The 23315-nt window shown below is 42.3% G+C and overlaps 1 protein-coding gene across 1 annotated transcript in view; it reads left to right on the top strand.

Moving 5' to 3' along the window:
* Window positions 1-23315, top strand: part of LOC110948953 (receptor-type tyrosine-protein phosphatase S-like) — a 70318-nt gene that overhangs the window by 12752 nt on the left and 34251 nt on the right. The window contains exons 2-6 of the mRNA XM_051953599.1: window positions 1626-1843; window positions 5899-6044; window positions 7257-7398; window positions 16176-16364; window positions 23180-23290. Coding sequence (XP_051809559.1) covers window positions 1699-1843; window positions 5899-6044; window positions 7257-7398; window positions 16176-16364; window positions 23180-23290 — 733 coding nt within the window. The 5' untranslated portion in view covers window positions 1626-1698. The remainder of the gene's footprint in view (window positions 1-1625; window positions 1844-5898; window positions 6045-7256; window positions 7399-16175; window positions 16365-23179; window positions 23291-23315) is intronic.

Raw genomic sequence — 23315 nt, 5'->3', positions numbered from 1 at the left:
GATAGATAGGGTTAGACTGAGGTCGCAGAAAGATATTAAGGCCCCGGCAAATCCAGCACACGGGACAGAGGATGCAGACACTGCAACATACGAAGAGCACCTAATGTTTCAGTGGCTACGTGGCTCCACGCAGAACAGTAGCCCTGGTTAGATTAACGCCAGCAAATTGAGTTTCCGTAAGAGGAGAATTTACTTAACATGCTGCCAATGGTGCTTGAATGAGCTCTGATCTGATTTTTCTTATCACATTGTTCAATTGAAAAGGGGACGCTGAAAGCTTTTCTATTCAGCGGCTATTACGCAGCGTTAGATAAGGCGAGGGCAGAGCGCCGAGGAAAAGAGCCTGTATCAGATAGACAGCCATGTTTTCAGTTGAGCTATTTTTAGTGGAGGAACTGGCAGACAGTAATATGTTTGAGCAGGTCATTAGCTCAATAAGTGGTTGGAGGAGTCTTTGAATATGTAACTCACCAGAAATGCCTCTTTCATTTAGTAAAGGCGAGTAAGGGTCGGCCCAATCTCTGCTACTCCATTTCTTTGCAGTGTATCGCGGATGTCAGGGTGAAAGTGTGCTTATGGGCTGTTTGCGCATATTTATGTGCCGATCACAGGTTGGCCTGTCACCTGTGAATAGATACGATGTCTCCCTGAGGCATATACGTTATCCTGTACTGCTACCTGACATGAGACATGTATGTGTGTGTGATATATGGCAAGTTAACAAAGGCTCCTTTCTCATTTGGCCTCTCCACCTGTGTTCTGACACATCGAGCAGGGACGTGGGGGTCGGAAGAGCTCGATAGGACTGAGGAGTTATTGACTCCCAGACGGGGAGCTTCTGCACAGCTTGTCTAAATCTCCGTAAGCAGACAGAGCTGAATTATGTTCCGACGTCCAGATGTGTGTGACTCTGTGTGCATGTGTTTATGCGAGGAAAAAGAGAGCAAAATACTGATGGAGATCCCCCCAAGGCGAGGGATTAGCAAGAGGGGGGGCGTCTATTAAAGCAGCAGTCTCAGAGACATTTGCTGTTATTGAATTTTTCCTGCATTTCTACTGACCCCTCAATCCTCTTTGTTTAAGTGTTTTCCATTACTGTGGCACACTCTGGATGTATTATTGCATTAACACTTTTATGTGCCACCAGAACACTGAAATACCCAATGCTAAGGAATTAGGCCAGAGCTGAAATGAAATTATTAGGATGTCTGAGGGGGAAAAAAAGCACTCTTAAAATGTATCATTTCAGCTCATTTCATGGCTCAGTAGAAAAGGAGACTTATTAATACAGAGGCAGTACACTGAAAACTATTTTGGTCCGTTTCTTGTCATAGTTATTGAGCAGTGGCTCTATTGTTCTGGTATTAGTTCAGTCAGAGCTGGCCTGCTTGAGCTGTTAATCCCAAGTCAGAAGTGCTCTGGCTAAATCAAAGGACCTAATCCTGCATTAGCATGAATTTCTCTGTAATTTTCTTCATGAGGATGTTTCCTCTGCATCAGCATGAAATATTGTATGTTTTTCCCTCTTCCCTTACGGTGCGTTGACATTTCAGATGTCGCTCTAAAATGATGAATCAGAGGTGGAGGAAATGTGCTTGACCTTCTCTTTTTGTCATTGTTTGCAGAGTGCCTACTCCCGTTGAGTGAAGCCCTACCCACCCGTATCTCCGTCATCTCCAACCAAACCAGGGTGGTGCCATGACCCTGCCCAAGACAGGTGGAGTTCTGCCCCAATCTAGGAGGCCAGTCCTGGGGCTCTGCCTTAGCCCATCTTCCCTGTGTCTGCTGCTGCCTTTGATTATCCTGCTAACCAGACCTTTAAGCAGCGTGTGTGGAGCACTAGGTATGACGATCATCCATCTGTCTGTCTGTCTAAGTCTGTGTGTGTGTGTCTGTCTGTCCTATACAGTTATGAAAAGGTATGAAAATCTGTGTATCTGTCTAGCTATCTAGCCAGCGACACATATTCTTTCTCTTCCTTTGTCTCCGTCTCAGTTGAATGACAGCTGGTATATTGTTAGCAATAAATGTGATGCACAAAGGTGTGGATATGTAGGTGAATGTGTCGGTATCTGCACACATCTTTGACTACGTGTGTGTGTGCGAGCGCGTGTGTGTGCGTGTGTGTGTGTGTGTGTGTGTGTGTGTGTGTGTGTGTGTGTGTGTGTGTGTGTGTGTGTGTGTGTGTGTGTGTGTGTGTGTGTGTCAGAAGAGTGAATCTCTACATCAGTCTCTACATCAGTCCTGGACTATGGCATTAATGTGTTTTGATAAGCCGGGTGGTCCCATTAGCATGTTCCTCATCTTCTCCTTGATTACAACATTTCCACAGATTTCCACCCTCAGTGATCCACACACACCTACACACACACACACACACACACACACACACACACACACACACACACACACACACACACACACACACACACACACACGTTTGTACTTCTATCTTAGTGAGGACATCCATAGGCGTAATGCATTTCCTAGAGCCTTACCCTAACCTTAACCATCACAACTGATTGCCTAAACTTAATCCTTACCCTAACCCTAACCAAATCTCAATTCATACCTGTTCTCTAAAAACAAGTCTTCACCCTCAAACATGGCTGTTTCAAAGTGAGGACCGGCCAAAATGTCCTCACTTTGTAAAAATGTCCTCACTTTGATAGTTAAATGCAGAAAATGGTTCTCACAATGTAGCAAGTACAAGAACACACACACACACACACACACACACACACACACAGGTGATCAGACAGACTCAGCTGTTTTGAAAATGTCACCAAGATGATTTTTTGGAAAGAAGATAAGATGGGCCAAAGATGGAAATATCACTTCTCCCCATTAGAAATTGGAATTGTCTAATGCATTTTTCATTTTCCATTTGTGTAACCAATGGGAGGCCGTGATCCTCTGAGAAGACTGATGTCATAGATAAAATATTTTTATATTCACTGGAGAGGTAGAATTACACAACAGCCAGATTTCACTGAAAATGTTGTGGGACTGAAGATCTCTGCTTTTAGACCACCCACAGTGTATCTCGGCAGAACAGGTAGTGTTATGAAAAAAATAAGAATTCCTTTCTTTGTCTCTATGTATCTCTTTAGCTTTCTAAATAAAGGAAGAGACAAAAACACTGAAAAACATAAATTCATACTGCATTGCTCATTGTTTTCTTTCAATAACAGCAATAACCACTAAAAAGTAACACTGGGAATCCAAATGCTCACTGAATCCTTTGGTGAAATTTGCTCTCCAATAGTTTTTGTGCCATTTGGTTTATTTTTGGTGGTATATATATTGATAATACTCTTTGACTAGAAGTAAAGTTGAATGCAAAGTCACTGAGACAGAATTCCTAAAAACCTGGTAAGCAATTTATGCTTAAATTTTTTAGTGAGGAATGATATTATTATGTACCTGAACAAGTACGCCTAAAAGTTGACATTTGGTTCTAGGCTGTCTGTGGATTCACATGCTCAACTCACATCCACCTTTCTGGAAAAATACTAAATTTATTTCAGACAGGACGCTTCTCTATGACAACTTTGTTTTTTATGGAAAGTACAAATATTTCCTTCACAAAAGTGACAAATGTGAAACATTTCCAAATGTACTCCAAGGACTGCCATTGCCGTAGCCATGTCCTTTCTTCTCCTCTAACTACTCTCATCATCTTTGGATCACAGAATTTTATTTATTTATTTTTTGTTTTTTGCATGCATTCGGCTGTGAGATGCAACCAGATTTGACAGCAAAGATTCACAAACAAGGGACACACAAACAGGAAGAGATGCATTATTAAAAGTGGCTTAAAGGCCTGTCAGACCACAGCTGGTTGCACTTAATACCTTAAGTAATGTCTTTAAAGGCGGTTTATAAATCAGCATTTCACCAGAAATTGCATTAATTTTACCCAAAGAAGTTTTTCAAAAACTAAGCTTGCAGTTCTTGGAAGTCATATCCTGAATGTAGTCTGACTTAAAGCAAACTCGGCTTCTTTTCTGCCACATGACATGATGAGTACACCATGGCACTGTACCTGTGAGGCCATTTATCTGAGCACAGCAGTAGTCAGTCAAAGGACTGCAGGTTACAAAGGTGTTCCATTAAAAGCAGACCAATGGTAGGTCAGTGGTACCTGCTTAGTCCCTGGAAACAGGGTGAATGCTACTATTAAAGACAAAGAGTTCCTCATTAGTATTTCATTTTTCTGGCAGCTTTCTAGAACCTTCCAATCATAACACTTTTCTGCTCAGTGCAAATCCATCCAGAGTTAGTGCCTTGCAGGGCTTTTCTCTGGCTTTCAGAAGAGGCTTAAGTGGTAACATTGCCAGTGGGGTCGGTTTTGCACGAGGATTGGTGTTGAAGTGCATTTAAGAGAACATAGAAAATATTTTGGACTCAACATAAGGCCACCAAAAACCATGTTCAAGCCCTAAGAAGAACATGAAATTCATTCATAATCCGATAGCCTGGAGAAAGCAGTTCCAGCCATGACATTTTTTTGGACTCTTGATAGTTCACGTTCTTTGTTGGCAAAGAATATTGTTGGCAGAAAAAAGGGCAGTTTGCTCAATACTCTTTGTGCACTTCTTAGAGGCAAACAGGCAGGAAAGTATCCTGCTCTTGAGTCATAAAATGGTGGGTATAAATTTGTTCTGATTGACCATACTGTACCAGCTTTTTGCTGTTGAGGATTATAGCGAGCATCAAATGAAACCACTTTATTTCTCATATTAACAGTGGGTCTTTTAGAGACACCATGGTGCAGTGGGCACAGGAGCAGTCTTTTGGTGTTATTCCACTTATTGTCGAAGCATTGCAGTGAAACTGGAAAGTGGTCTTTTTTGAGCCAGTGAAGTGAGTTTGAGTGGGAAGACATGCAAACAGGCTGCAGATAGGCAGATTCTTTTCACTCCTGTTCTGTCTTCAGAGCAGAAGTGAATCAACACAGCAAGACCTCACCCACCCAGACGTAGGGGAGGAGGGATCCAGGTTGCTATGGTAAGGGTCATCCTGACTTCACCCTGATGGATAGCAGTGATTCTGTAGCTGAGGAGGAGTTAAGCTGGGCACCATGGCAACAGGCTACAGACAGATAGCAAGGCGTGGATGCATGAGGTAGTTTGACTGATCTGACTCAGTCACTGTGAAAAGTGTAGGTTCAGTACGGTTTGCTCAATATCGCACTTGAAAATTGCTATTTTCTAGCAGAGGGCAACTGCGGTGCTTAGGCACCACACATCAGATGCATTGTAGTCGCTGAAATTCTTCTTCTGAAGTTCTCCAGTGAAGCAAAGCAGGGAATTAGCACAACTAATTTTGGTATGTTCATTGCAGTCAGTATGTTCATCAGAATTTGCAATGGTAAATCTCCTGTAAGTGTTTTGCATTTACAGGCACAAATTGACACCTCTGGTATTAATACATTAAAGCCAATTATATGCTGTGAATTTGCAGCCAACACTTCTTCTACCTGTGAAACACTCGTGTCATGACAGCTGCATGCAACACAATGGTCGTCTGTTCTGGAGGAAGCAGAGAGAGAGAGAGAGACAGAGACAGAGAGGGAGACAGAGAGAGAGATGCTCTTCTGAAGCCCAACCCCATCTTTTATTTATGACCCACAGGAAGTCCTTCAGCTTGTCCTCTAGATGATACCCAGGAAGTAAGCACAACACGCAGCCATCAGAACACAAGTCTGTCTGACCAGTCACTGGCAGTGAAATGGGGCGTGGTCAGCAGGGGGTTGTTACTTATTGTACAGTTGGTTTGATGTCCTCTGGGTGGAAAGGTGTCAGTTTTCATGTTTGTATTCTGATTTTTTTTTTTTTTGCTTTTTTTCCTTTCCAATCCCTCCTCCTCCTCCCTCTTTTTCCTCTCTCTCAGCTCCCCCAAAGTTCACCAAGATTCCCACAGACCAGATCGGAGTGTCAGGGGGTGTGGCATCATTTGTGTGCCAGGCCACTGGCAATCCCAAGCCTGTCGTCTACTGGAACAAGAAGGGCAAGAAGGTCAACTCCCAGCGTATCGAGGTGGTTGTCACAGTGCACAACGGTTGACTCCTACTGTAGCAGCATGACAGATACAAATATATAGCCACTGATAAAGATGTGTTGTAGATAGGTTTGGGTAGTGCAACATATGGATAGATCAGATGTAGCTTTATACATACATACATACATACATACATACATACATACATATATATATATATATATACACAAACGTATATGTATATGTATATGTACACACACAGCCAAATAGAATGGTCATTTACCAGATTAATAATATCTAGACTGTATTTCTGATTAATTTAATGTTATCTTCATAAAAATCTGCTTTTCTTTCAAAAATAAGGACATTTTTAGATGACGTCAAACTTTTCAGTGATAGTGTATATATAAAAAGCTGCATCTACTCTATTTAGATATTACTATACACTTATAGATGCCATTAGCAAGAGAGAACTAGTCATTAAATGTTTACGTAGCATTTGAAATTTTATTTAATGTTAATTTTTTGTTTGTTTGCTGTTTTGTTTTACACTTTGTACAGAGTCAAGTGAGCTGTTTTCTCTAGTTACCAGCCAATATACTAAGCTAAGCTAAGCTGAGCTAAGCTAATTGACTTTGTAGCCCAGTCAGACCACAGATATGAGAGTGGTATCAATCTTCTCAACTAACTCTTGGCAAATGTTTTGCATTTCAAGCAAAAGTAGCAAGGTTAAAATACAATTCTGAGCATTTTTTTCAAAAGAAAAACATGAAAATATAAGGTAATCAATAGATGGCATTAGACTTTGCTTTGTATTGGATGCACATATTACTGTCTAAATGCTAAATGCTGTAAAGATGGACGGATGTTAATTGCAATAGCTCAGTAGAAGCCTGACTGTATATTGATGCAGTAATGTGACCTAATGCTTAACAGATTCAACTCCCGAGGTTGGTAAGTATCTCCCCAGCTGAAGTGTCTTTGTGCAGGACACTGATTCCAGCTTCAGCAACGTATCTGCAGGTACATGTTTTGTATCTGTGCCTGACTGGTGACGTTTCTGTGGTAAAGAGAAACAAATGAAGGTCTATGAGGAGTTTCAGTATAATTATTGTCATTTTAATACTTTCAATGAAAACTATACTAAGGTGCTGATTTGCAGCTTTATAGTTTGTTGTTCTAATAGCAGGGTTTATCTGCTTACTTTGCTGTGACTAATTTGTTTTTTCTCTGGTTCTGTGGCTGTCCAGACTGTCGAGTTTGATGAGGGTGCAGGTGCTGTGCTGAGGATCCAACCGCTCAGAGCACCCCGAGATGAGAACATCTACGAGTGTGTTGCACGCAACAGTGAAGGAGAGGTGTCTGTCACTGCAAAGCTGGCCATTATCAGAGGTAAGATGCAGAAACACACACACAGTCCTTTTCCACTTGAGAGATGCTTACTTTTCACGTGCGCACACCTGGCTTCCACCATCATCCTCGCTTCGCTGGGCTGTCAGTTGTAGATGTGACAATAGAGCAGTGCCACACCCTGACGGCACAGCAGGCTGCAGTGGACTGTTCTTTTTATAGTGCCTTTGAGTGCGACCGAGTGTGATCTGGCCACAGAGAGGGCCAGCTAGCGTGCTCGCTAAGGGGTATTTCAGCAACCCAGCTTGCTGTAATCATTGTGCTTCCTGGCCAGGGTGATGGTGTTAATCTAATGTACGCTGTCTCCATGGAGTAAAAGTTATCTAATGTGATGCTCCAACATGTTATGCACTGAAGCTGCAGCATGTGGCTGCTAGCATGGGATCTGAGCGCTGGGCATCCACCCAGCACAGCAGGAACGGACGAAGAAATAGAGGGATGGCTGCTCAGGCTGTTACTACATGAGCAAAAATCAAGGGATTAGGCCTCGGGTTGGCAGACAGGGCTTTTTTTGCCAGGAGTAATTGAGGAGGAAGAGGAAAGAGGGAGGAAGAGGTCGAGCAGAGGTGAGAGGGAGTATGATGGAGCTTGAGTAGGTGGGAGCAAGTTGAATAACACAACTGGGTGGTGAAGAAATAGAGATGAAATGGGATGTCAGAGGAGTTGTGGAGGGGGATAGGGGGGCTGTTGGAGTGCAGGAGATGGATGAGGATTGTGGAGTTGGCAGGACTGTGTGGTAAGCAGAAGGCTGGTAGCCCAGGGAATAGACTCCTGTCCATCTGTTACCCGGCCCATCATCTCTCCACACACAGCCTCAATCCAAAGCACATTACCACATAAACTACACCTTGAGGGCGAGCCTCCCACTGTGTGCAGTCCTGTGTGTCTCTGCTCCTGTTTGTGCTAACTTTACTCTCGCTGAGATCAGTGGGCTGTGATGTTCCCATCCCCTCTGTGACAGCAGAATCATCAGTGTTTGAGAACAGAGTACAGAACAGCAATGAATGAAACAAGATTTACCCCAAAGAACCAGTCAGATTATAATCTGTTAGTAGTCATATTAATTTTAAAAAAACGCATTACATGCAAATGGCAGCAGAGGTAATGATTCTTTAAGTGCTTTTCTAGGTGTAGAATGAGCAATATAATCAATGCTGGTTCAGTTCGATTTTAGCACATTTTATTAGCTGTCCCTTTATTATTTAAAGTGTATGATGTCATGGAGAGAAATGTTGCAAGTCAGCAAGCAGGACTGCTTAATGATGAGGCAGAAGTTGTATTGGATTTTCAAATGGATTTAATGAAGTTTTATTTTTTAGGTTATTTTCTGAATTTTCCAGAAAACTGAAATTACTATGCGATTGTTTTATCCATGAAAAAATATTCAACATAAAAGAAATTAATAATGTAATTTAAAAATCATCGTATATGATTTTATGTATCATGATACAGTAGTTAATAAGTTTTGTCCAGCCCCTCAACTGTATATTCCTCTTAGAAAGCTCACTTGCTGCTGCTGAGACACAGGAGACTCTTTGATAACTTAACTACACTATGGATTTGACGTTTAAATCTTTCAGCTGCTGTTTGGTCTTTTTTTTTTTTTTTTGCTGTCAACCAGGTATGACAAGTGGTTCTAAATATTTCAATACTAATAAGCCTCAGCAGCCATTCCTTTGGAGAAGAAGCTTGGCAGAGGTTTGGATCAGAGCTGTAACACATTTAAAAGGCTCCATTATTGTGTTTGGGTACATAAAACAGCGTGCAGTTGTCAATAAATACTTCCAGATCCAGAATTGATACAGAATCCAAAAGGGAAACTGCTTTTAAGTTCTGAATGTATTTTTATGCAAACTATAGAAATGACAGAAAGAACAATTATAAAGCAAATGTAATGCAATTTATCATTATTCCTGTGAATAAGAATATGAATAATAAAAATAAGAATAGAGACGAAACGTAGGTATTGCTGCCTGCCTTGTGCGCTTTGATGGTGATGGAAAGAAAAGAATGCATGTAGCTGTCTTTACTGCAATGAATTAGTGATGAATCAGCCTCATGCATGAATCACACATCAATAATAACCTAATTTTACATGTGATCTATGACAGTGAAAAAACAGGAAGATAGAAATCTGTGTCAAAAATAGCATACTGTCAGCATTTTACAAAACAGCCAAAATGTCTTGTTTCCCCTGCAGTCTGCACCCTGGAATTAGTGGATTTCTCCGGAGTGTTAACTTTAGCCTGCTATTAACCTTCTGTTGGTGACTCAGACACAATTTTGTTCACTGAAATAAAGTGTCTATTTCCAAGAAGCTTTTTGGAAGACAGAGTTGACTTCTCTGCTCAAGTTTTTTTTTTTTTATGTAAAAAGACATGTGCCTTTGACTTTATTTTTATTTATTTATTTTTAAGCACAAGAACAAGATATTTTTAACACAGCGGCTCATGTTTTGTACTGATGATTGAATTCTTTCTAAGCTTTGGAAGTGATCCACGAGCACCACGTTTCACAAAGATGCAGAAAATAAAGGGACTTTAAGGTACCTCCTCTGACTTCATGAGCGCGAGCCTAAAATATAGAACTTAATGCCTCTGATTATTTGACAGTTTAAGGGTTTTTCCTGGCTCGGAATGAACTTTTGCGGCTGACTACACAGATAATAAGCAGTGGCCCACATGCACCAAAGGAAATCAGTTTGTTTCCTTGTTTGATAGAAATCTATGCATTTTCTTCAATTTTCTAATTGTTTATTGAACTTTTTTTTAATGCATGAATGAATGAAGCCTCAGTTATCAAAACTGGTCCAAAATGTGTTATTTAAATTGTAATTTCTTCCTTTACATTCCTTCTGGCACTGGCTAAAACCTTTTTGGGATCGGGCAAAAAAATTCCTCTGCACAGAAAAAAAAATCCTTAAACATGTTGCAATTGTCAGACACTCATTCAGGCTACTAAAGGCTGAGTGATGGGCTGCAGAATACATGATGTTATCCACAAACACCGTTCAGCACACAAAAGTCTGCAGAAATTGTGCTCGGATTGGTCTTTTCAAAAAAAAAAGGTTCAATGGAGAGAACCTTCATCAACCACTGAAGTAGAAAGGAGGCTTCCCGTTAGTGGTCAGAACCCTTCCTCTTCCTCTTTTCATCCCCTGATGTGCTTCTTCTCATCATTTTGTTATAATGGTTGACCGAGACTAAAAGCAGCGTCGCACAGTGTGAGGGGCTTGTGGTTGGCCACAAGGTATTTGTTGCTGCTCTAAAGGCTGCCTAATGGATGCAGATGTGGTAGTTTATGGTCTGAGAGATCTTTCTTATTGTGACTTCACCATCATCATCATCATCACCCATCTCCTCTTCATCCTCCTTTCTCTACTCATCACTGTGTCTTCCTCCCTTTGACTCTGGCAGCCCTTTCTTTGGCTCACAGCGATATCCGTTTCTAATTTCTCCTCTTTTGTTTTATTCATTCTTTCATTTTCTCAGCCATCCATTCTGCCTGACCCTCACTGTCTATCCGGACTCTCTTTTCACTCCTCCCGTTGAATTTTTACAGGCTCTGGTGCTGCTCCACCCCATCCCCTTTATATCCAAACTGCTCTTTTCTATGGACACTGCAGTTGTGTTGTTCTGCCTTCAGGAGACATGAATATCTGCAGTTCTGCATGTTTGAAAAACCTCTGGTGGGCGAGAGATTCTCATCACCGCAGCGCTGTATGTGTGTGCTTGTGCGTGCACGACCTTCACAAGTATGTGTGTGTGTGTGTGTGTGAATGCTTGCATATGGACTTCTTTCTTTATGGATGTGTACATGTGTGCATACATCTGTGTGTGTATGCCTGGTTTGTGCAGAGTAATCCTGATTATACTCACCTCCCAGTGTCCCATTTTAGGAGAAAGGGAGGCGAGGGATGGGGGAGGAAGAGGGTGAGAGAGAAAAGAGGGAGGAGAGATGTTCTGCCACCACGGCAAACACCCTTCATATGAACAACAGAGTCAGATCAGTGATTCCCCCGGGCGTCTGCTGCATTGGCAGGCCGGCGGCTCAAGCAGCATTTTGGTCTGGAAACAACTGAGAGTATCAACTCAGCCTGCAAGAGGATTACACTCCTTGAGTGAAGAACTGGCGCTTTCATCATATATACCCCCTCATCTTCACTGTTTTATTCCATCCTTTTCCTTTTTTCTTCCCGTCAGCTCTTCATGCATGTTTGTGCGGGACACACACATGCGTGTCAGATGTGGGATCATCTTGTTTGGTGTGTTTAGTCTCTGGCTGCTAAAATGGGGCTCAAGATCATGAGGACACACGTGGGTTTTGGGTGTGACTGATCTACGATGCTTAGTCTGATTCTTCATTGTATTGTGATCTATTATTATAAAGGTCTATTAGCATTTAAAGTGCTTCCCTTCAGCCCTCCTGCAGTCTATAGGAGTCAAAGCATTACAGCCTCTGAAGACTGCTGAGTGCCGGCAGATTAATCCTGAATCAGGCTCCTCGAGATCGGCTTTTATTCGGGCTTCTTTCATGCACATGGCCATTTCCCTCTGAAATGAACTGAGAGATGAATAGGCAACCTGTTTCTTAACCAGAAGAAATGGTGATTTTTTTTTATTTTTTGTTTGGCCAAGCGAGTGTTTGTGAGTGCATGAGAGAGGGTGTCTGTGTTTGGGTGACTGTGTTTGTGTGAAAGGAAAATACAAAGAGACACGGAGAGAAAACCTGGATTCATGTTTGTTTGTTTCCATCATATGCATTATGTGTTTGACTCTTTGGGTGTGTACGTCTCTCAGTGCTACAACTGCACGTGTGTGTGTGTGTGTGTGTGTGTGTGTGTGTGTGTGTGTGTGTGTGTGTGTGTGTGTGTGTGTGTGTGTGTGTGTGTGTGTGTGTGCGCACGCACACGGATACACAAATTGCATATTTGCCCAGATCTGGTTGGCTCCACTGACTGGTTTTGGGCACTAGGCCTGATTGCCCTTCTGCAAACATAACCAGGCCAAAATGTACGCTCTCAACCTCTTGATACACACAAATACACACAAACACAAAGCTCCAGGGAACAATGCTGCTCTTCTCTTGCCAATGTTCCCCCAAACGCTGTTGACACACACAGTGTTTATATACACATGGCGCATTTTTCCATAGGCTGTCTTATCAATTTAACCAGGAGATGAAAAATAAGCGGTACTTTTGCAGCACTGTTTGCGTTTGATAAATGATTCATTTGGTAAAAAGTGTGATCAAGGCCATGCCCGCAGTATCTATTTCAAGCAGTCGCTGACTCATCCAGGAGCCTGGCTGAATACCTGTAACTCCCTATTCTCCTCTCCACTGAACTCTACTTCAGTGTCCAGTATAACTGTCTGCCTGATGGTTTATCTGCATCTACAGAGCAGGGAATCAATCTGCTGCTTTGTATTAGTAAGTTCTATTTGTCTATTAATGAGTCTGTCTTTCTATAGCACCAGGGCCACTTGCTGTAAAGACTTTCACTAATTGCACATCCGCAGTTTTGTTTTGTTGTTTTGTGCATCTTCATACATTATATTATATTATTTAATGTTTGTATTGTATATCTATCTATCTATCTATCTATCTATCTATCTATCTATCTATCTATCTATCTATCTATCTATCTATCTATCTATCTATCTATCTATCTATCTATCTATCCTCCCTCTAATTATTCAGTTTATGATCCACCCACACTATGCATTTGTAGCATTAATAAAGACCTATCTGGAATACAGAGTCAGACCCCCGACAGATGCACACACACACACACGCATGCACGTATACACACACGCACACACATACACACATACACATGCCCCAAGCCCAGTGCAGTGGCGTGCTCTAATTAACAGCCAGGGAGTCCATGTAGTGGTAGCCGGCAGAGTGATAAAAAGACCATCTGAACCCTCTCAGGAGAGGGGTGGGATTCGGGAGGGGGGAGGGCAGAGGGAAGCAGATGTAGCCCTAGCATATTCTCCACCTCGGGGGAGCTCGCCTCCTGACCTGCCCATCGATCTCCCTCCTCTCCTTCCTTTCTCTTCCTCCCTGTTTCATCAATGGCCATACCACTGACCTCCATTCAGGTGGATCATTAGCATTGATCTGTGGGGAATGGTGGCGGCGGTTGGATTCATAGGGCAGGAGGGGGGGGGGTCAGCGCGGTCCACTCCCTCCTCCACTTGGATCTCCACTGTCTGCTGTCAGACGGTCGGTACGGTCAACGTCATCATCGGGCTCTCCTCCAAGCTTGGAGACCTCTCTTACCTTTGGTGGCATTTCCACTCTCCTTCACCCTCTCAGCCACAGCATCAGCAGCAGCTTGACACTCCTATCTGATGGGGGTCTCTCCGACGCTGATGACTGTGGAAAGAGAGGAAGAGAGCGATAGATCCTATCTCCATTCAGCCTCTCATCCCCATCACAGAGAGTGCGGGAACAGATGGTATATGTCTGTCATGTGGTTAGGTAGCAGGGGGCCCGGAGGAGAGGAGGAGCAGAGGAAAAACACACAGACAGTTGACGTGGCCGCGATCTGCAGCTCGGACTGGGTTTGGCTCCAGATTTGTCTGTGATGCTGGGCGTGATGCGAGCAAACTCTGAGCCGATTTTGTTGTGCCTGACAATCAAAGATGTTCTGATGGGTTTGATTTACCTGCCAAGCAAATTGCCATGTCGGTAATTGTCTCACTGCTGTAGGAATGTGGAATATATAATTATAGCTCCAGGTATGGAGGAGGTGTCTGTGTGCATGTGTGAGAGAGATAGAGCGGTTAAAACGGGAAGGAGAGGAGGAAGCAGGAAGGCTGATGGATGCTTGATTACGTGTCTGGCCATCTGGACTGTTGTCACCAAGATTCTTAATCCCATTCACCAGAGAAAGTCCATGTGAATGTGTTTGCGTGCGTGAAATAGAAAGCAACCACACACCTTCATTTTCCTGGATATGCGCGGACGTGCTGCACAACATTATTCCACATTATTGCAGAAATCTGTGAAGATGCTAATGAGAGCATAGCTATAGAAGCAAATATGTACACACACAGACAACACACACACACTTATCCACTGCCCCCCCCAAACGTAATCAGACATATTCAGACGCATGCAGACACATCCCAGATCGGCCTCTCTAATCGTTGGTACATTTTAACAATTACTGCTAACAAGTCCTTATTACCCCCGGTGCCCTGCCCCTCCTCTTGATCCCAGCTTCTAATTGCTGCTGCTGTTTCTGAGCAACTCTCTGCATAGTTATTAGACAGGAATCATTACCACCACATAACACAGAACCACACCTTTGAAAGCTCACAGTTCACAGCCACTGCCACCAAACACCTGTGTTTCTCTGGTAGGAATATGCTGTACGTGTGTGTCTGTGTGTGTGTGTGTGTGCGCATGTGTCGACACTTAAGTGACTCCTGCTGACTGGGCGGTATGTTTATACTCCTCTAGAAATGGCATGTCGACACACAAAAACCTAGCTGTGTTTCTGCCTGCCTGCTTTATCACCTAATGACTAGCCTGCTGTAGGAATGAACATGAGGCTTTGATCACGGAGGCTATAGTGGCTCCGCTGTCTTCGCTACTATCTCCACTTTCATGGGTCTGCAGATGTTTAAGAGGGGAAACAGTAGCTCTCACATCGCTGCGTGTGTGAGCAGCGCTTATGTTTCAGCACAGATGAAGGAAAGTAAGGATTGAATGCATGGCAGGACTAACTGTGCTTTTGTGCACGGAGATAAAGCAGCCATTTGATTTGAGAAAAACTGCAGCTCCACTGTACCAAAAAATAAGCACTAAACACATTTGCTCTTTATTGTTCCCATGGATTTGCTTCAACATAGCGCACATATTTCTCAAACGCTCCAACTTTAATTTGCCTAGTACTTTGGTTAATGCCTAAATATCTGCAATAACAATAACATTTACAATTTTCCTGGCTTGTACTTTGTGTTTAGCACTAATGAGAAAATGTCAACATGCTTGCATGCTAAACTAATGGCCACTGATTGTAAATAAAGATGAATGAACCCTTTTGTCTAGCTTTGTGTTGTGGCTGTGGCCATCGCTATTTTTGCAGAGCCTGACTCCAACTCCTGGCTCAAAACCGATGAAAGAGGTGAAGCATGGGTGGAACTGAGGTGGGCTGTGCAAACGTCTCCGGGCAAAGGACTCAAGGACTGTCCTGTGCCGGCTCCTACCTGTGACTTAGACCAGCAACAGCCTTTATTATGCAAAACTTTAAACCTTAATATAATTAAAGTTAGTGAATTATAGCAAAATTCACACTCGTACAGTTGTAAATGAACAGGCAAACTAGCTATAGAGACCAAGTGTTTTTTTTTTATACCAGCCTGTAAACATTTTAATTTTTGCTGTAAATTCAACGTTTTAACATGGGGGTCTATGAATAGTGACTCACTTAGGGAACGAGCCTCAAGTGGCCATTTGAGGAATTGCAGTGTTTGGGACTTTTCAGCCCTGGAGGTCGCTGCTTAGTGGTGGTGAATATGCTAGACATTGTACATGCTATACCTTAACATGGTCACAGAAACAATGCTAATATGGTAAAGTTTATATTAATATGCTAATGGCTTATATTAGCATTGTCTCTGATTATGTTAACATGCTGATATTAGCATTTAACTCAAAGCATTTCACTTCCATGTCTTAAGTACAACTTTTGACTGCTTGCACTGGATTTTTAATGTTGCTATTTTTCTTCATCCTTGCAGAGGACCTGTTGCCATTTGGCTTCCCCAGTATAGACATGGGGCCCCAGCTGAAGGTGGTGGAGCGGACCAAGACGGCCACCATGCTGTGCGCTGCCAGCGGCATCCCTGATCCAGACATCTCCTGGTTCAAAGACTACCTTCCTGTGGATCCCAACAGCAGCCAGGGTCGCATCAAAAAGCTTCGATCAGGTGAGACAGATAAGTTTTAGTCAGATTATGCCATTTGCCGGTAACCAAACAAACAGTGCATCTAAAGCTTAGCATTGCTGTCAGGTAAATCCCTGTTGCTCGAAATTTGGTGATTATCATGTTTTAATTATGATTGAGGGATTACATGCTGCTGTGAGTTTATCTACATCCTTTGGGGGCGTAAAACCTTTTTAAAGCCAATTTCAGAAAAAGGATAATTGTGCCATCCTTAAGCCAAGAGAAAAATGCCATTTTGCTAACATTTGGGAAATAAGATTAAAAGATGTTTACTTTAAAGGCAAAAGTCGCTTTCCATTGTGTATCATAAATATCAAAAAACACCAGGGATCTCATGTGGGTTGAAAAAACTTCACTATAAAGTAAATGCACTTGGAAATAAATAGCTAATATAATAATAATCAATCTACCCCAAGGCAACAATAATTCTCTGTCCTTGACTCTCAGAATCAATAGGCGCATAACTTAGGCATTTAACTGATGCTCTCCTTATCTTGACCCGCCCAGTCGGAAATTGTGTGAAATGAGCTCAGTGATGAAGAGGAGAGGGAAGTTTTTGTTTTCTCTTTCTGCTGCGAGAGAGAGGGGAAACAGCGTGCCTGCGCAGACACAGCGAGGGATGAGTACAAAGGAATCACATCTTGTGCTTAAGACAGTTTGTTCAGCTTTGTTTATGCTCATCTGTATAGATGATACAGTGTCTCCTGGAGAAGGCAGACGCGTTTTTCCTCAGCCATTCTCGCTCAGCCATCCTCAGGGGGAATGAAAGTGATGGTGAAGCGAAACCATTTTGTTGTTGTTTCATCCATATTCTCTGTGCTCCTTCGTCCTGCCAGCTCTGATATCTCCCTGCTGTCAGCCAACATCCTTCACTGATCACTGGTGCCCTCTGTCAACCATGTGCCTGCGTCTCCATTTGCAGAATTTGCCGCTGTAATGTTTTAATAAATTGATGATGCTCTCGCTTATCATGTTTAAAGGCCGAGACTAAAGCTGCATGTTCCAGGCAAATCCTTAGCATCTTTAAAAGCCGATGATTCATGTAGAAGAAATGAAAATGGATCTGTATTGTTTTCTGTTGCTCAGTAGGGCTAGTTAGTTATCATGCAGTGAAAGTAAGCTCAAGCTCCTTTGTAGTCTAACACAATGCCTATTGGGATGCTTCCCTTGCTGTACAGAACATACTACAGCTTAAAATTGTGTTTATTGTCAGTAATTTAACTTTTGACAAATGCAAAGTTTTTAGTAGCAAGTCTGGCTCAGACTGCTGGAGCGTTGTACTGAATGCAGTAGAAAACAGAACAAAGTCATTAACATTTACTTAGACCATGATCAGCTCTGAACACAATTCAGTGGCTAGAATCTTAAGTAGTGCACCATTAACTAATGATGATATGCTGTTTAGCATTGAAAATAACAGTATTCTGAAGCAGCTGCAGGATGTAAACTAGCTGCTGGGCATGCAGTATTTGCAACTCTATTCCTTGCAGTTTTGCTCATGTCTTTTTTCTCATTTGTATTCGTCAAACGCAGCATATGGCTTTTACTACAGCTCCGTGCACACTGCTTCAACATGTGGAGAGTTACAGTGGTAGACAGGACTGCTGTTTGCAGGTACCATCGCTGCAGCTTTGTTGTTTAGAGAGACCTCTTTTAGCTCCTACACTCAGTCATAGGTTTAATTCCCCAACAACCTGCTGATGTGTATAAAAATGGTCACTTACTGCTGTGGTAGATACTGTAGAATACCTGTAGTGTAATTGCCTCTGTGGAAAACAGTCTGCAGTGTAGGTGTGGGTGGAGTGTGATGTAGGAACAGCTTTGCTGCTGCATGGATGCAGGTGAAACAATAGATATTCTCCTGCGAAAAAACAAACATCCCAAAATGAGAGGCCCTTATGTTCTAAAGACATATGTGGCTTTTCAAGCTGTAGTATGTCCATCAGAGTCATTAGAAACATGAAAGAGAGCACAATGTAGTGCTTTTTAATGTTTTATTATAAGCACTGTGCAATTGTTGTCTCGTTCTGTATTTATTATTAATCTTGGTGGCCCTGAAGCTACAGAGTAACAGAGTCTTTTCTTTAACTGTTTTCTTTTTAACTGTTTTTTGGTATGCAGTGCAACAAATACTAATTTTCTTAGGTCTAAAATTGTACACTTTCTAATCATTTATCATGGTGAGTTTTGCTTGGTCGGCTCTGAGACGCGCTCGGTGCTTTGCAGAGTGTCACACAGACATGACAGTGATTCACCGGTACAGTATGTTAGGCCACATATCACATCAGTGAAACAGTAGCAAGACAGATGGCTCGGTGAGATTCACCGCAGGCTTTAATAGGATTCAAAATCACCAAAACCATCACAAAACCTGAACAACAAAAACGCGCTGTATAATGAACCGAACACTGCAGTGAAATGAGTTGGAGGAAATCAATTACACCTGAGCTGGGCACAAAATAGCACCGGAATGTGTTATGGATGAAACACTCCTTTAAGATCTGTTTAATGGAGGCACCTTCCCCAGCAATGCCTGTGATTTAGTGGACGGCTGCCAGCTCTCATTGGAGCGCAGCCAGGAATCTGTTTTTGGGCCACGATCGGTGTTTTCTCTCCGTCTCTTCTTTTCTTTCTCTGCCGGGTGTTGGAATCACTTTTATGCCCCATATGGGTCAGGATGAAAAATGATGTAGAGGATGACTGCACTCAAATTTCACCAAAGATGACTCTGAGCTGTTTCATTGCCCTGTAAGTATCCATCATCAGCGGGGGCTTCCCGCCGCAGGTAACCGTCCACGGCGAACACGCTGTTTACACATCTCAAATCCGCACACGAGCACTTCATCCGTTCCCGGGGACAGAAACATATGGTGCAGTATAGAGATGAACTTCTCCTGACATCTTTATTCCTCAACCAAGGCATCCACCTATTTTTCCATGCCATCTGCTGCACCGGTTTAGATGTGCGTGAGGAGAGCCATGACAAGCTATCTGTCTATTTTTGACATTTGGGACTGAGATCTGGAGAGTTAGCCGAGGCACTTAACAGCCTTCATAAACCCATACTAACAGATGGCCTTCAATATGGACTCTGAGGTTGACTGCTGTGTAATGGATGGACCTGTCTTTGCTAAGAACCCTGATCTGATCAAAGGTTATGGTCACGGCTTAGGTCAGTTTTATCTGTTAACATGCAAGCACAGAAAAACGGTTTTGTTAGAATGGAAGACAACAAATATCATTATTTACTTTTCACAGGCAGCATCCAAACTGAATTATAAATATTTCTTTTGGAAGGTGAGTTTTCTCATCAGGACTGACCCAAATGCCGCTTCTTGCATCATTAAATACTGTTTTCACAGAGATTATGCTGGGTGTATTTGTTAGCTTTTCTGGCTGTTAGTCAGCAGGAAATCTCAAAAACAGATTTCAAGGGAATTTGGTAGGAAATTAGGACATTGGCCAAGAAAAACAAATGAGTAGTTTTTGGTAAAGATCCATTTAAATAAAAAAAAATAGCAAGAGAGAGAAATCCTTTCATAGATCATATTGTCAGACTGACAGAAAATATGGAAATCTGTAAGGAAATAGTACAAGATGACAGTTTAAGATCATTTTTGTTCTAATCAAATCATGCAAATATATATAAAAAAAGGAGAAACAATCATGAAAAGCAGCAAATAAATCAGGATCAGCATGTTTTGGACATTTTTGCTTTGAAGAGTGATCAGTTAATTGCAACCTTTTTGTTGATTAACCATCTACAAAGCGACCAATCAATTTGTCGTCTACAGTTAAAAATCAATATGCACCCATCCTGGCTTTAAAAAAAAGCTTTCAGTTTAATGTTGTGGTGTACAATTGGAAATATATAGTTGAAATACAACTAGTGTGAAACAGTTTAATCCTTGGAACTTGTGAGTTCTCCAGTTATGGTAAAAATGTTAAGTTAATTTGGTTCAAAATAGCAACAATCAGCCATGATTGCTGGTAATGTCCAGTCTCAAGTTAAATGAATGTCTCAGCTCGTGGGCGATGGAGTCCAGGTGATCTGTTTGACCCAGATGTTCCAGCAGAGCTATCAGGTTAGCAGTATCTGTTGTCATCTGATCAGCTGAGTCTCAGTCCAGCAGACATTATACACCATCCGCGATTTCGCAGCAGCTCAATTTACTTAAGTCACATCTCATTCTGAGTCTGTCAGCAGCTTCCACGCCGACTAACAAACTGCTCTCCCTCTGTTCTTTTACTTTCCCCCTTTTTTTTTTTGCAGCGTTTCACCCTGCTTTTCCGCTCTGACTTTCATTATGTTGGTTTGTTGCCAGTTTTCTGTCTACACTGTGTGTTTATTTATGCGACTGCTGACCTTTCCGCGTGCATGTATACTGAACACCTGTCTTTCTCCATGTTTGGTAATGACGTGTTTTGCATAAAAGATTTCAACTCCCGATTTCAAATTTGTGCTGATGGTTAGCCATATGAGCTGCTTCCAGTTGTCAGATGAGTTCTTCTTTGCAGAGCTCCACCTGTCCGGCCCCACGTCTCCTCCACGCTGTCTTTTCTCGCTTTCTCCTTCAGTGTCTTACCACATTCTGGAGAGGAGACTTGGCTTGTCGAGCAGATAATTTATTCCTGTTTATTTCCCAACTCTGCCCTGCACCACGGGGAAATGAGGGATGGAAAGCAGGGAGAAAGAGGAGGACAGGGGCTGTTTTCCTTTCATGTAACTACAGAAAACAGAAGCAAGTGGATGACAGCTTCGGCTGGCAGCGCCTCCACTCACTAAACACATACTCGTGCCCCCAGCAGAGAGTAACAAGTTAAACTTTCCCTCTTTTGAGCCTCGAACAACACAGAGTTTAAATTTCTTCAAACTGATCAGCTATTGTGTGTGTAAAGATGCACCTACACTCTGAGACAGAAGAACAGTCTGTCTGCGTGTGTAGTGATGGAGAATAATTTCAATGTGCATAGACTCAAATATTAATATATTAACATAATATTCTTGGGCTCCTGCTCTTCTGAATACTGCTGCACTATTTTTCAGTCGGGAAACAATATATTTTCTCTTCCACTGCTTTTGTTGACAGTTATACTTATTTTGTTAATGAAAAATTTGATAATCAGAATTATTGGAACATCTTTAAAAGATTATTCATTTATATAAATCCTGCCGTCTGACAGTGTAATAGCTGCTAGATGTCTTTAAAACTCGCCTTCTTTTGCCTCATATAGTGTCACCATTGCTACTTCTGCCCACGTTTCTGTCTTTCTGTGAGGAAAGATGTATCCTTCCTCTGTTGCTCATCCTGAGGTTTCTGCCTTTTTCCCCACTGGAGAGCTTTTACATGGATCTCCCCAGCAGCTTACCTGGTAGAGTGTGTGCATCATTCATCAAGGCTGAATCCTTACTGCAGCGGTCTGGGTCCAATGAAAACTCTGTGCTACATGTCATTCCTCCTCTCTTCAGCTTTTCTGTTGCTGTATGAGAGAAAAAGGCCCTGAAATTATAAATAAGGATTTTTTCTTCGAGGGTCCAAGGTTGGAGGGTGTTAAATATTGCTGAAATTGTTTAATGAGATCTGAGGCTATACATATGTATCTGTGTGTGTATGTAGGTTTACGATGAATATAGACGAAACAGCCCTTTAAATTTGCACACAGGACTTGTATTGAGTATGCTTTTACTCATGAATCCTAACATTTCTTCTTCAGAAATGTGTCTGCATATGTGAAAAATCTGTGTACGAGCCCAGCATACTATATCTTGCTCCTCCATATATCTCTCTACATCACGTACAAGCCAGATGCCTTTTATCAGCCTCACAGAAGATCTGATACAAAACACAGCACTTTGTCTGAGACTTTAACTTGCTTTGTGTGTGTGTCTGTGTGTGTGCGCGCGCACGCCTGTTTGTCACCGCACTCGTGTCGCTCCTTTAGAAAGTGTGTATGTCGTGTGCGTCTTGAATTGTGCCTTTTTTTTCCCCACCCTTTTTTCCACCCTGTGCAATGCAGCAGAGGGTAATGCATGGTATTGTGCTTCCTCCTCAGGCTTCATGTCAAAGTCAGTTTCAGATGAGATGAATGTGACAGAACAGACTGAAAGAGCAAAAAAAAAAAAAAAGGGAAAAAAAATCCATCTCTGCTGGTAATTCAAAAGGCCGTTAGCAAAAAACATAGCTGTAAGAATAGCACCCCGTGAAACAAAGAACACCTGACGAGTGCTGTGTGTAATTATAGCACGTTTAGGGAGACACTGTTTATCACGGCGGGAGCAGGGTAGGAGGATAAAAATTGAGGAAGTAAAAGAGCTAAAGAGCATCATTGGGTCGGTGCCGGAGGGTAAAGCTGTGTAGCTGCTGCCAGTTAACTGCCAAGATAGAAACAGGCTTTCTTCATGGCAGAAGTATGCCGGCTGCAGGAGAGGAATCACTATCTGCTACAGACGTATACGACTAAAGGCCCTTTAAGTGTCAGCTAAGTTTATAAAAAGTCATTTTGAGACTTGTTTTTGCCTTCCAAACTTTTTTGTAAGGAATATCTGAATTTTGAACATGTTGCTGTTTCTTTTCGCATTTTAGAAGAAATGACTGGAGAAAAAAAAGTACGACTTATTGTAAAGGAGAGTGGGGCCCATTGGATGTTGAAGCAATAGACGAGGACGAGTCAAGCCATTACAGAAATAGAACAACAGATGGATATCTCGGGATGAAAGGGACAAGATGTAAAGGAAGGCGTACAGCAGCGGACACGTTCTCTTCAACCAAACACCTCTCTCTTTTTTTGTCTCGCAGGAGCGTTACAGATCGAGAACAGCGAGGAAACAGACCAAGGGAAGTACGAGTGTGTGGCCACCAACTCACAAGGCGTGCGCTACTCCTCTCCCGCAAACCTATACGTGCGAGGTAGGACCTGAACGCACAACACACG

This window comes from Acanthochromis polyacanthus, chromosome 9, assembly GCF_021347895.1.
Source record: "Acanthochromis polyacanthus isolate Apoly-LR-REF ecotype Palm Island chromosome 9, KAUST_Apoly_ChrSc, whole genome shotgun sequence".
NCBI classification, from domain to species: domain Eukaryota; kingdom Metazoa; phylum Chordata; class Actinopteri; family Pomacentridae; genus Acanthochromis; species Acanthochromis polyacanthus.
Note: the sequence above shows the minus strand (reverse complement) of the source record. Positions and strands in the feature narration are given on the sequence as shown.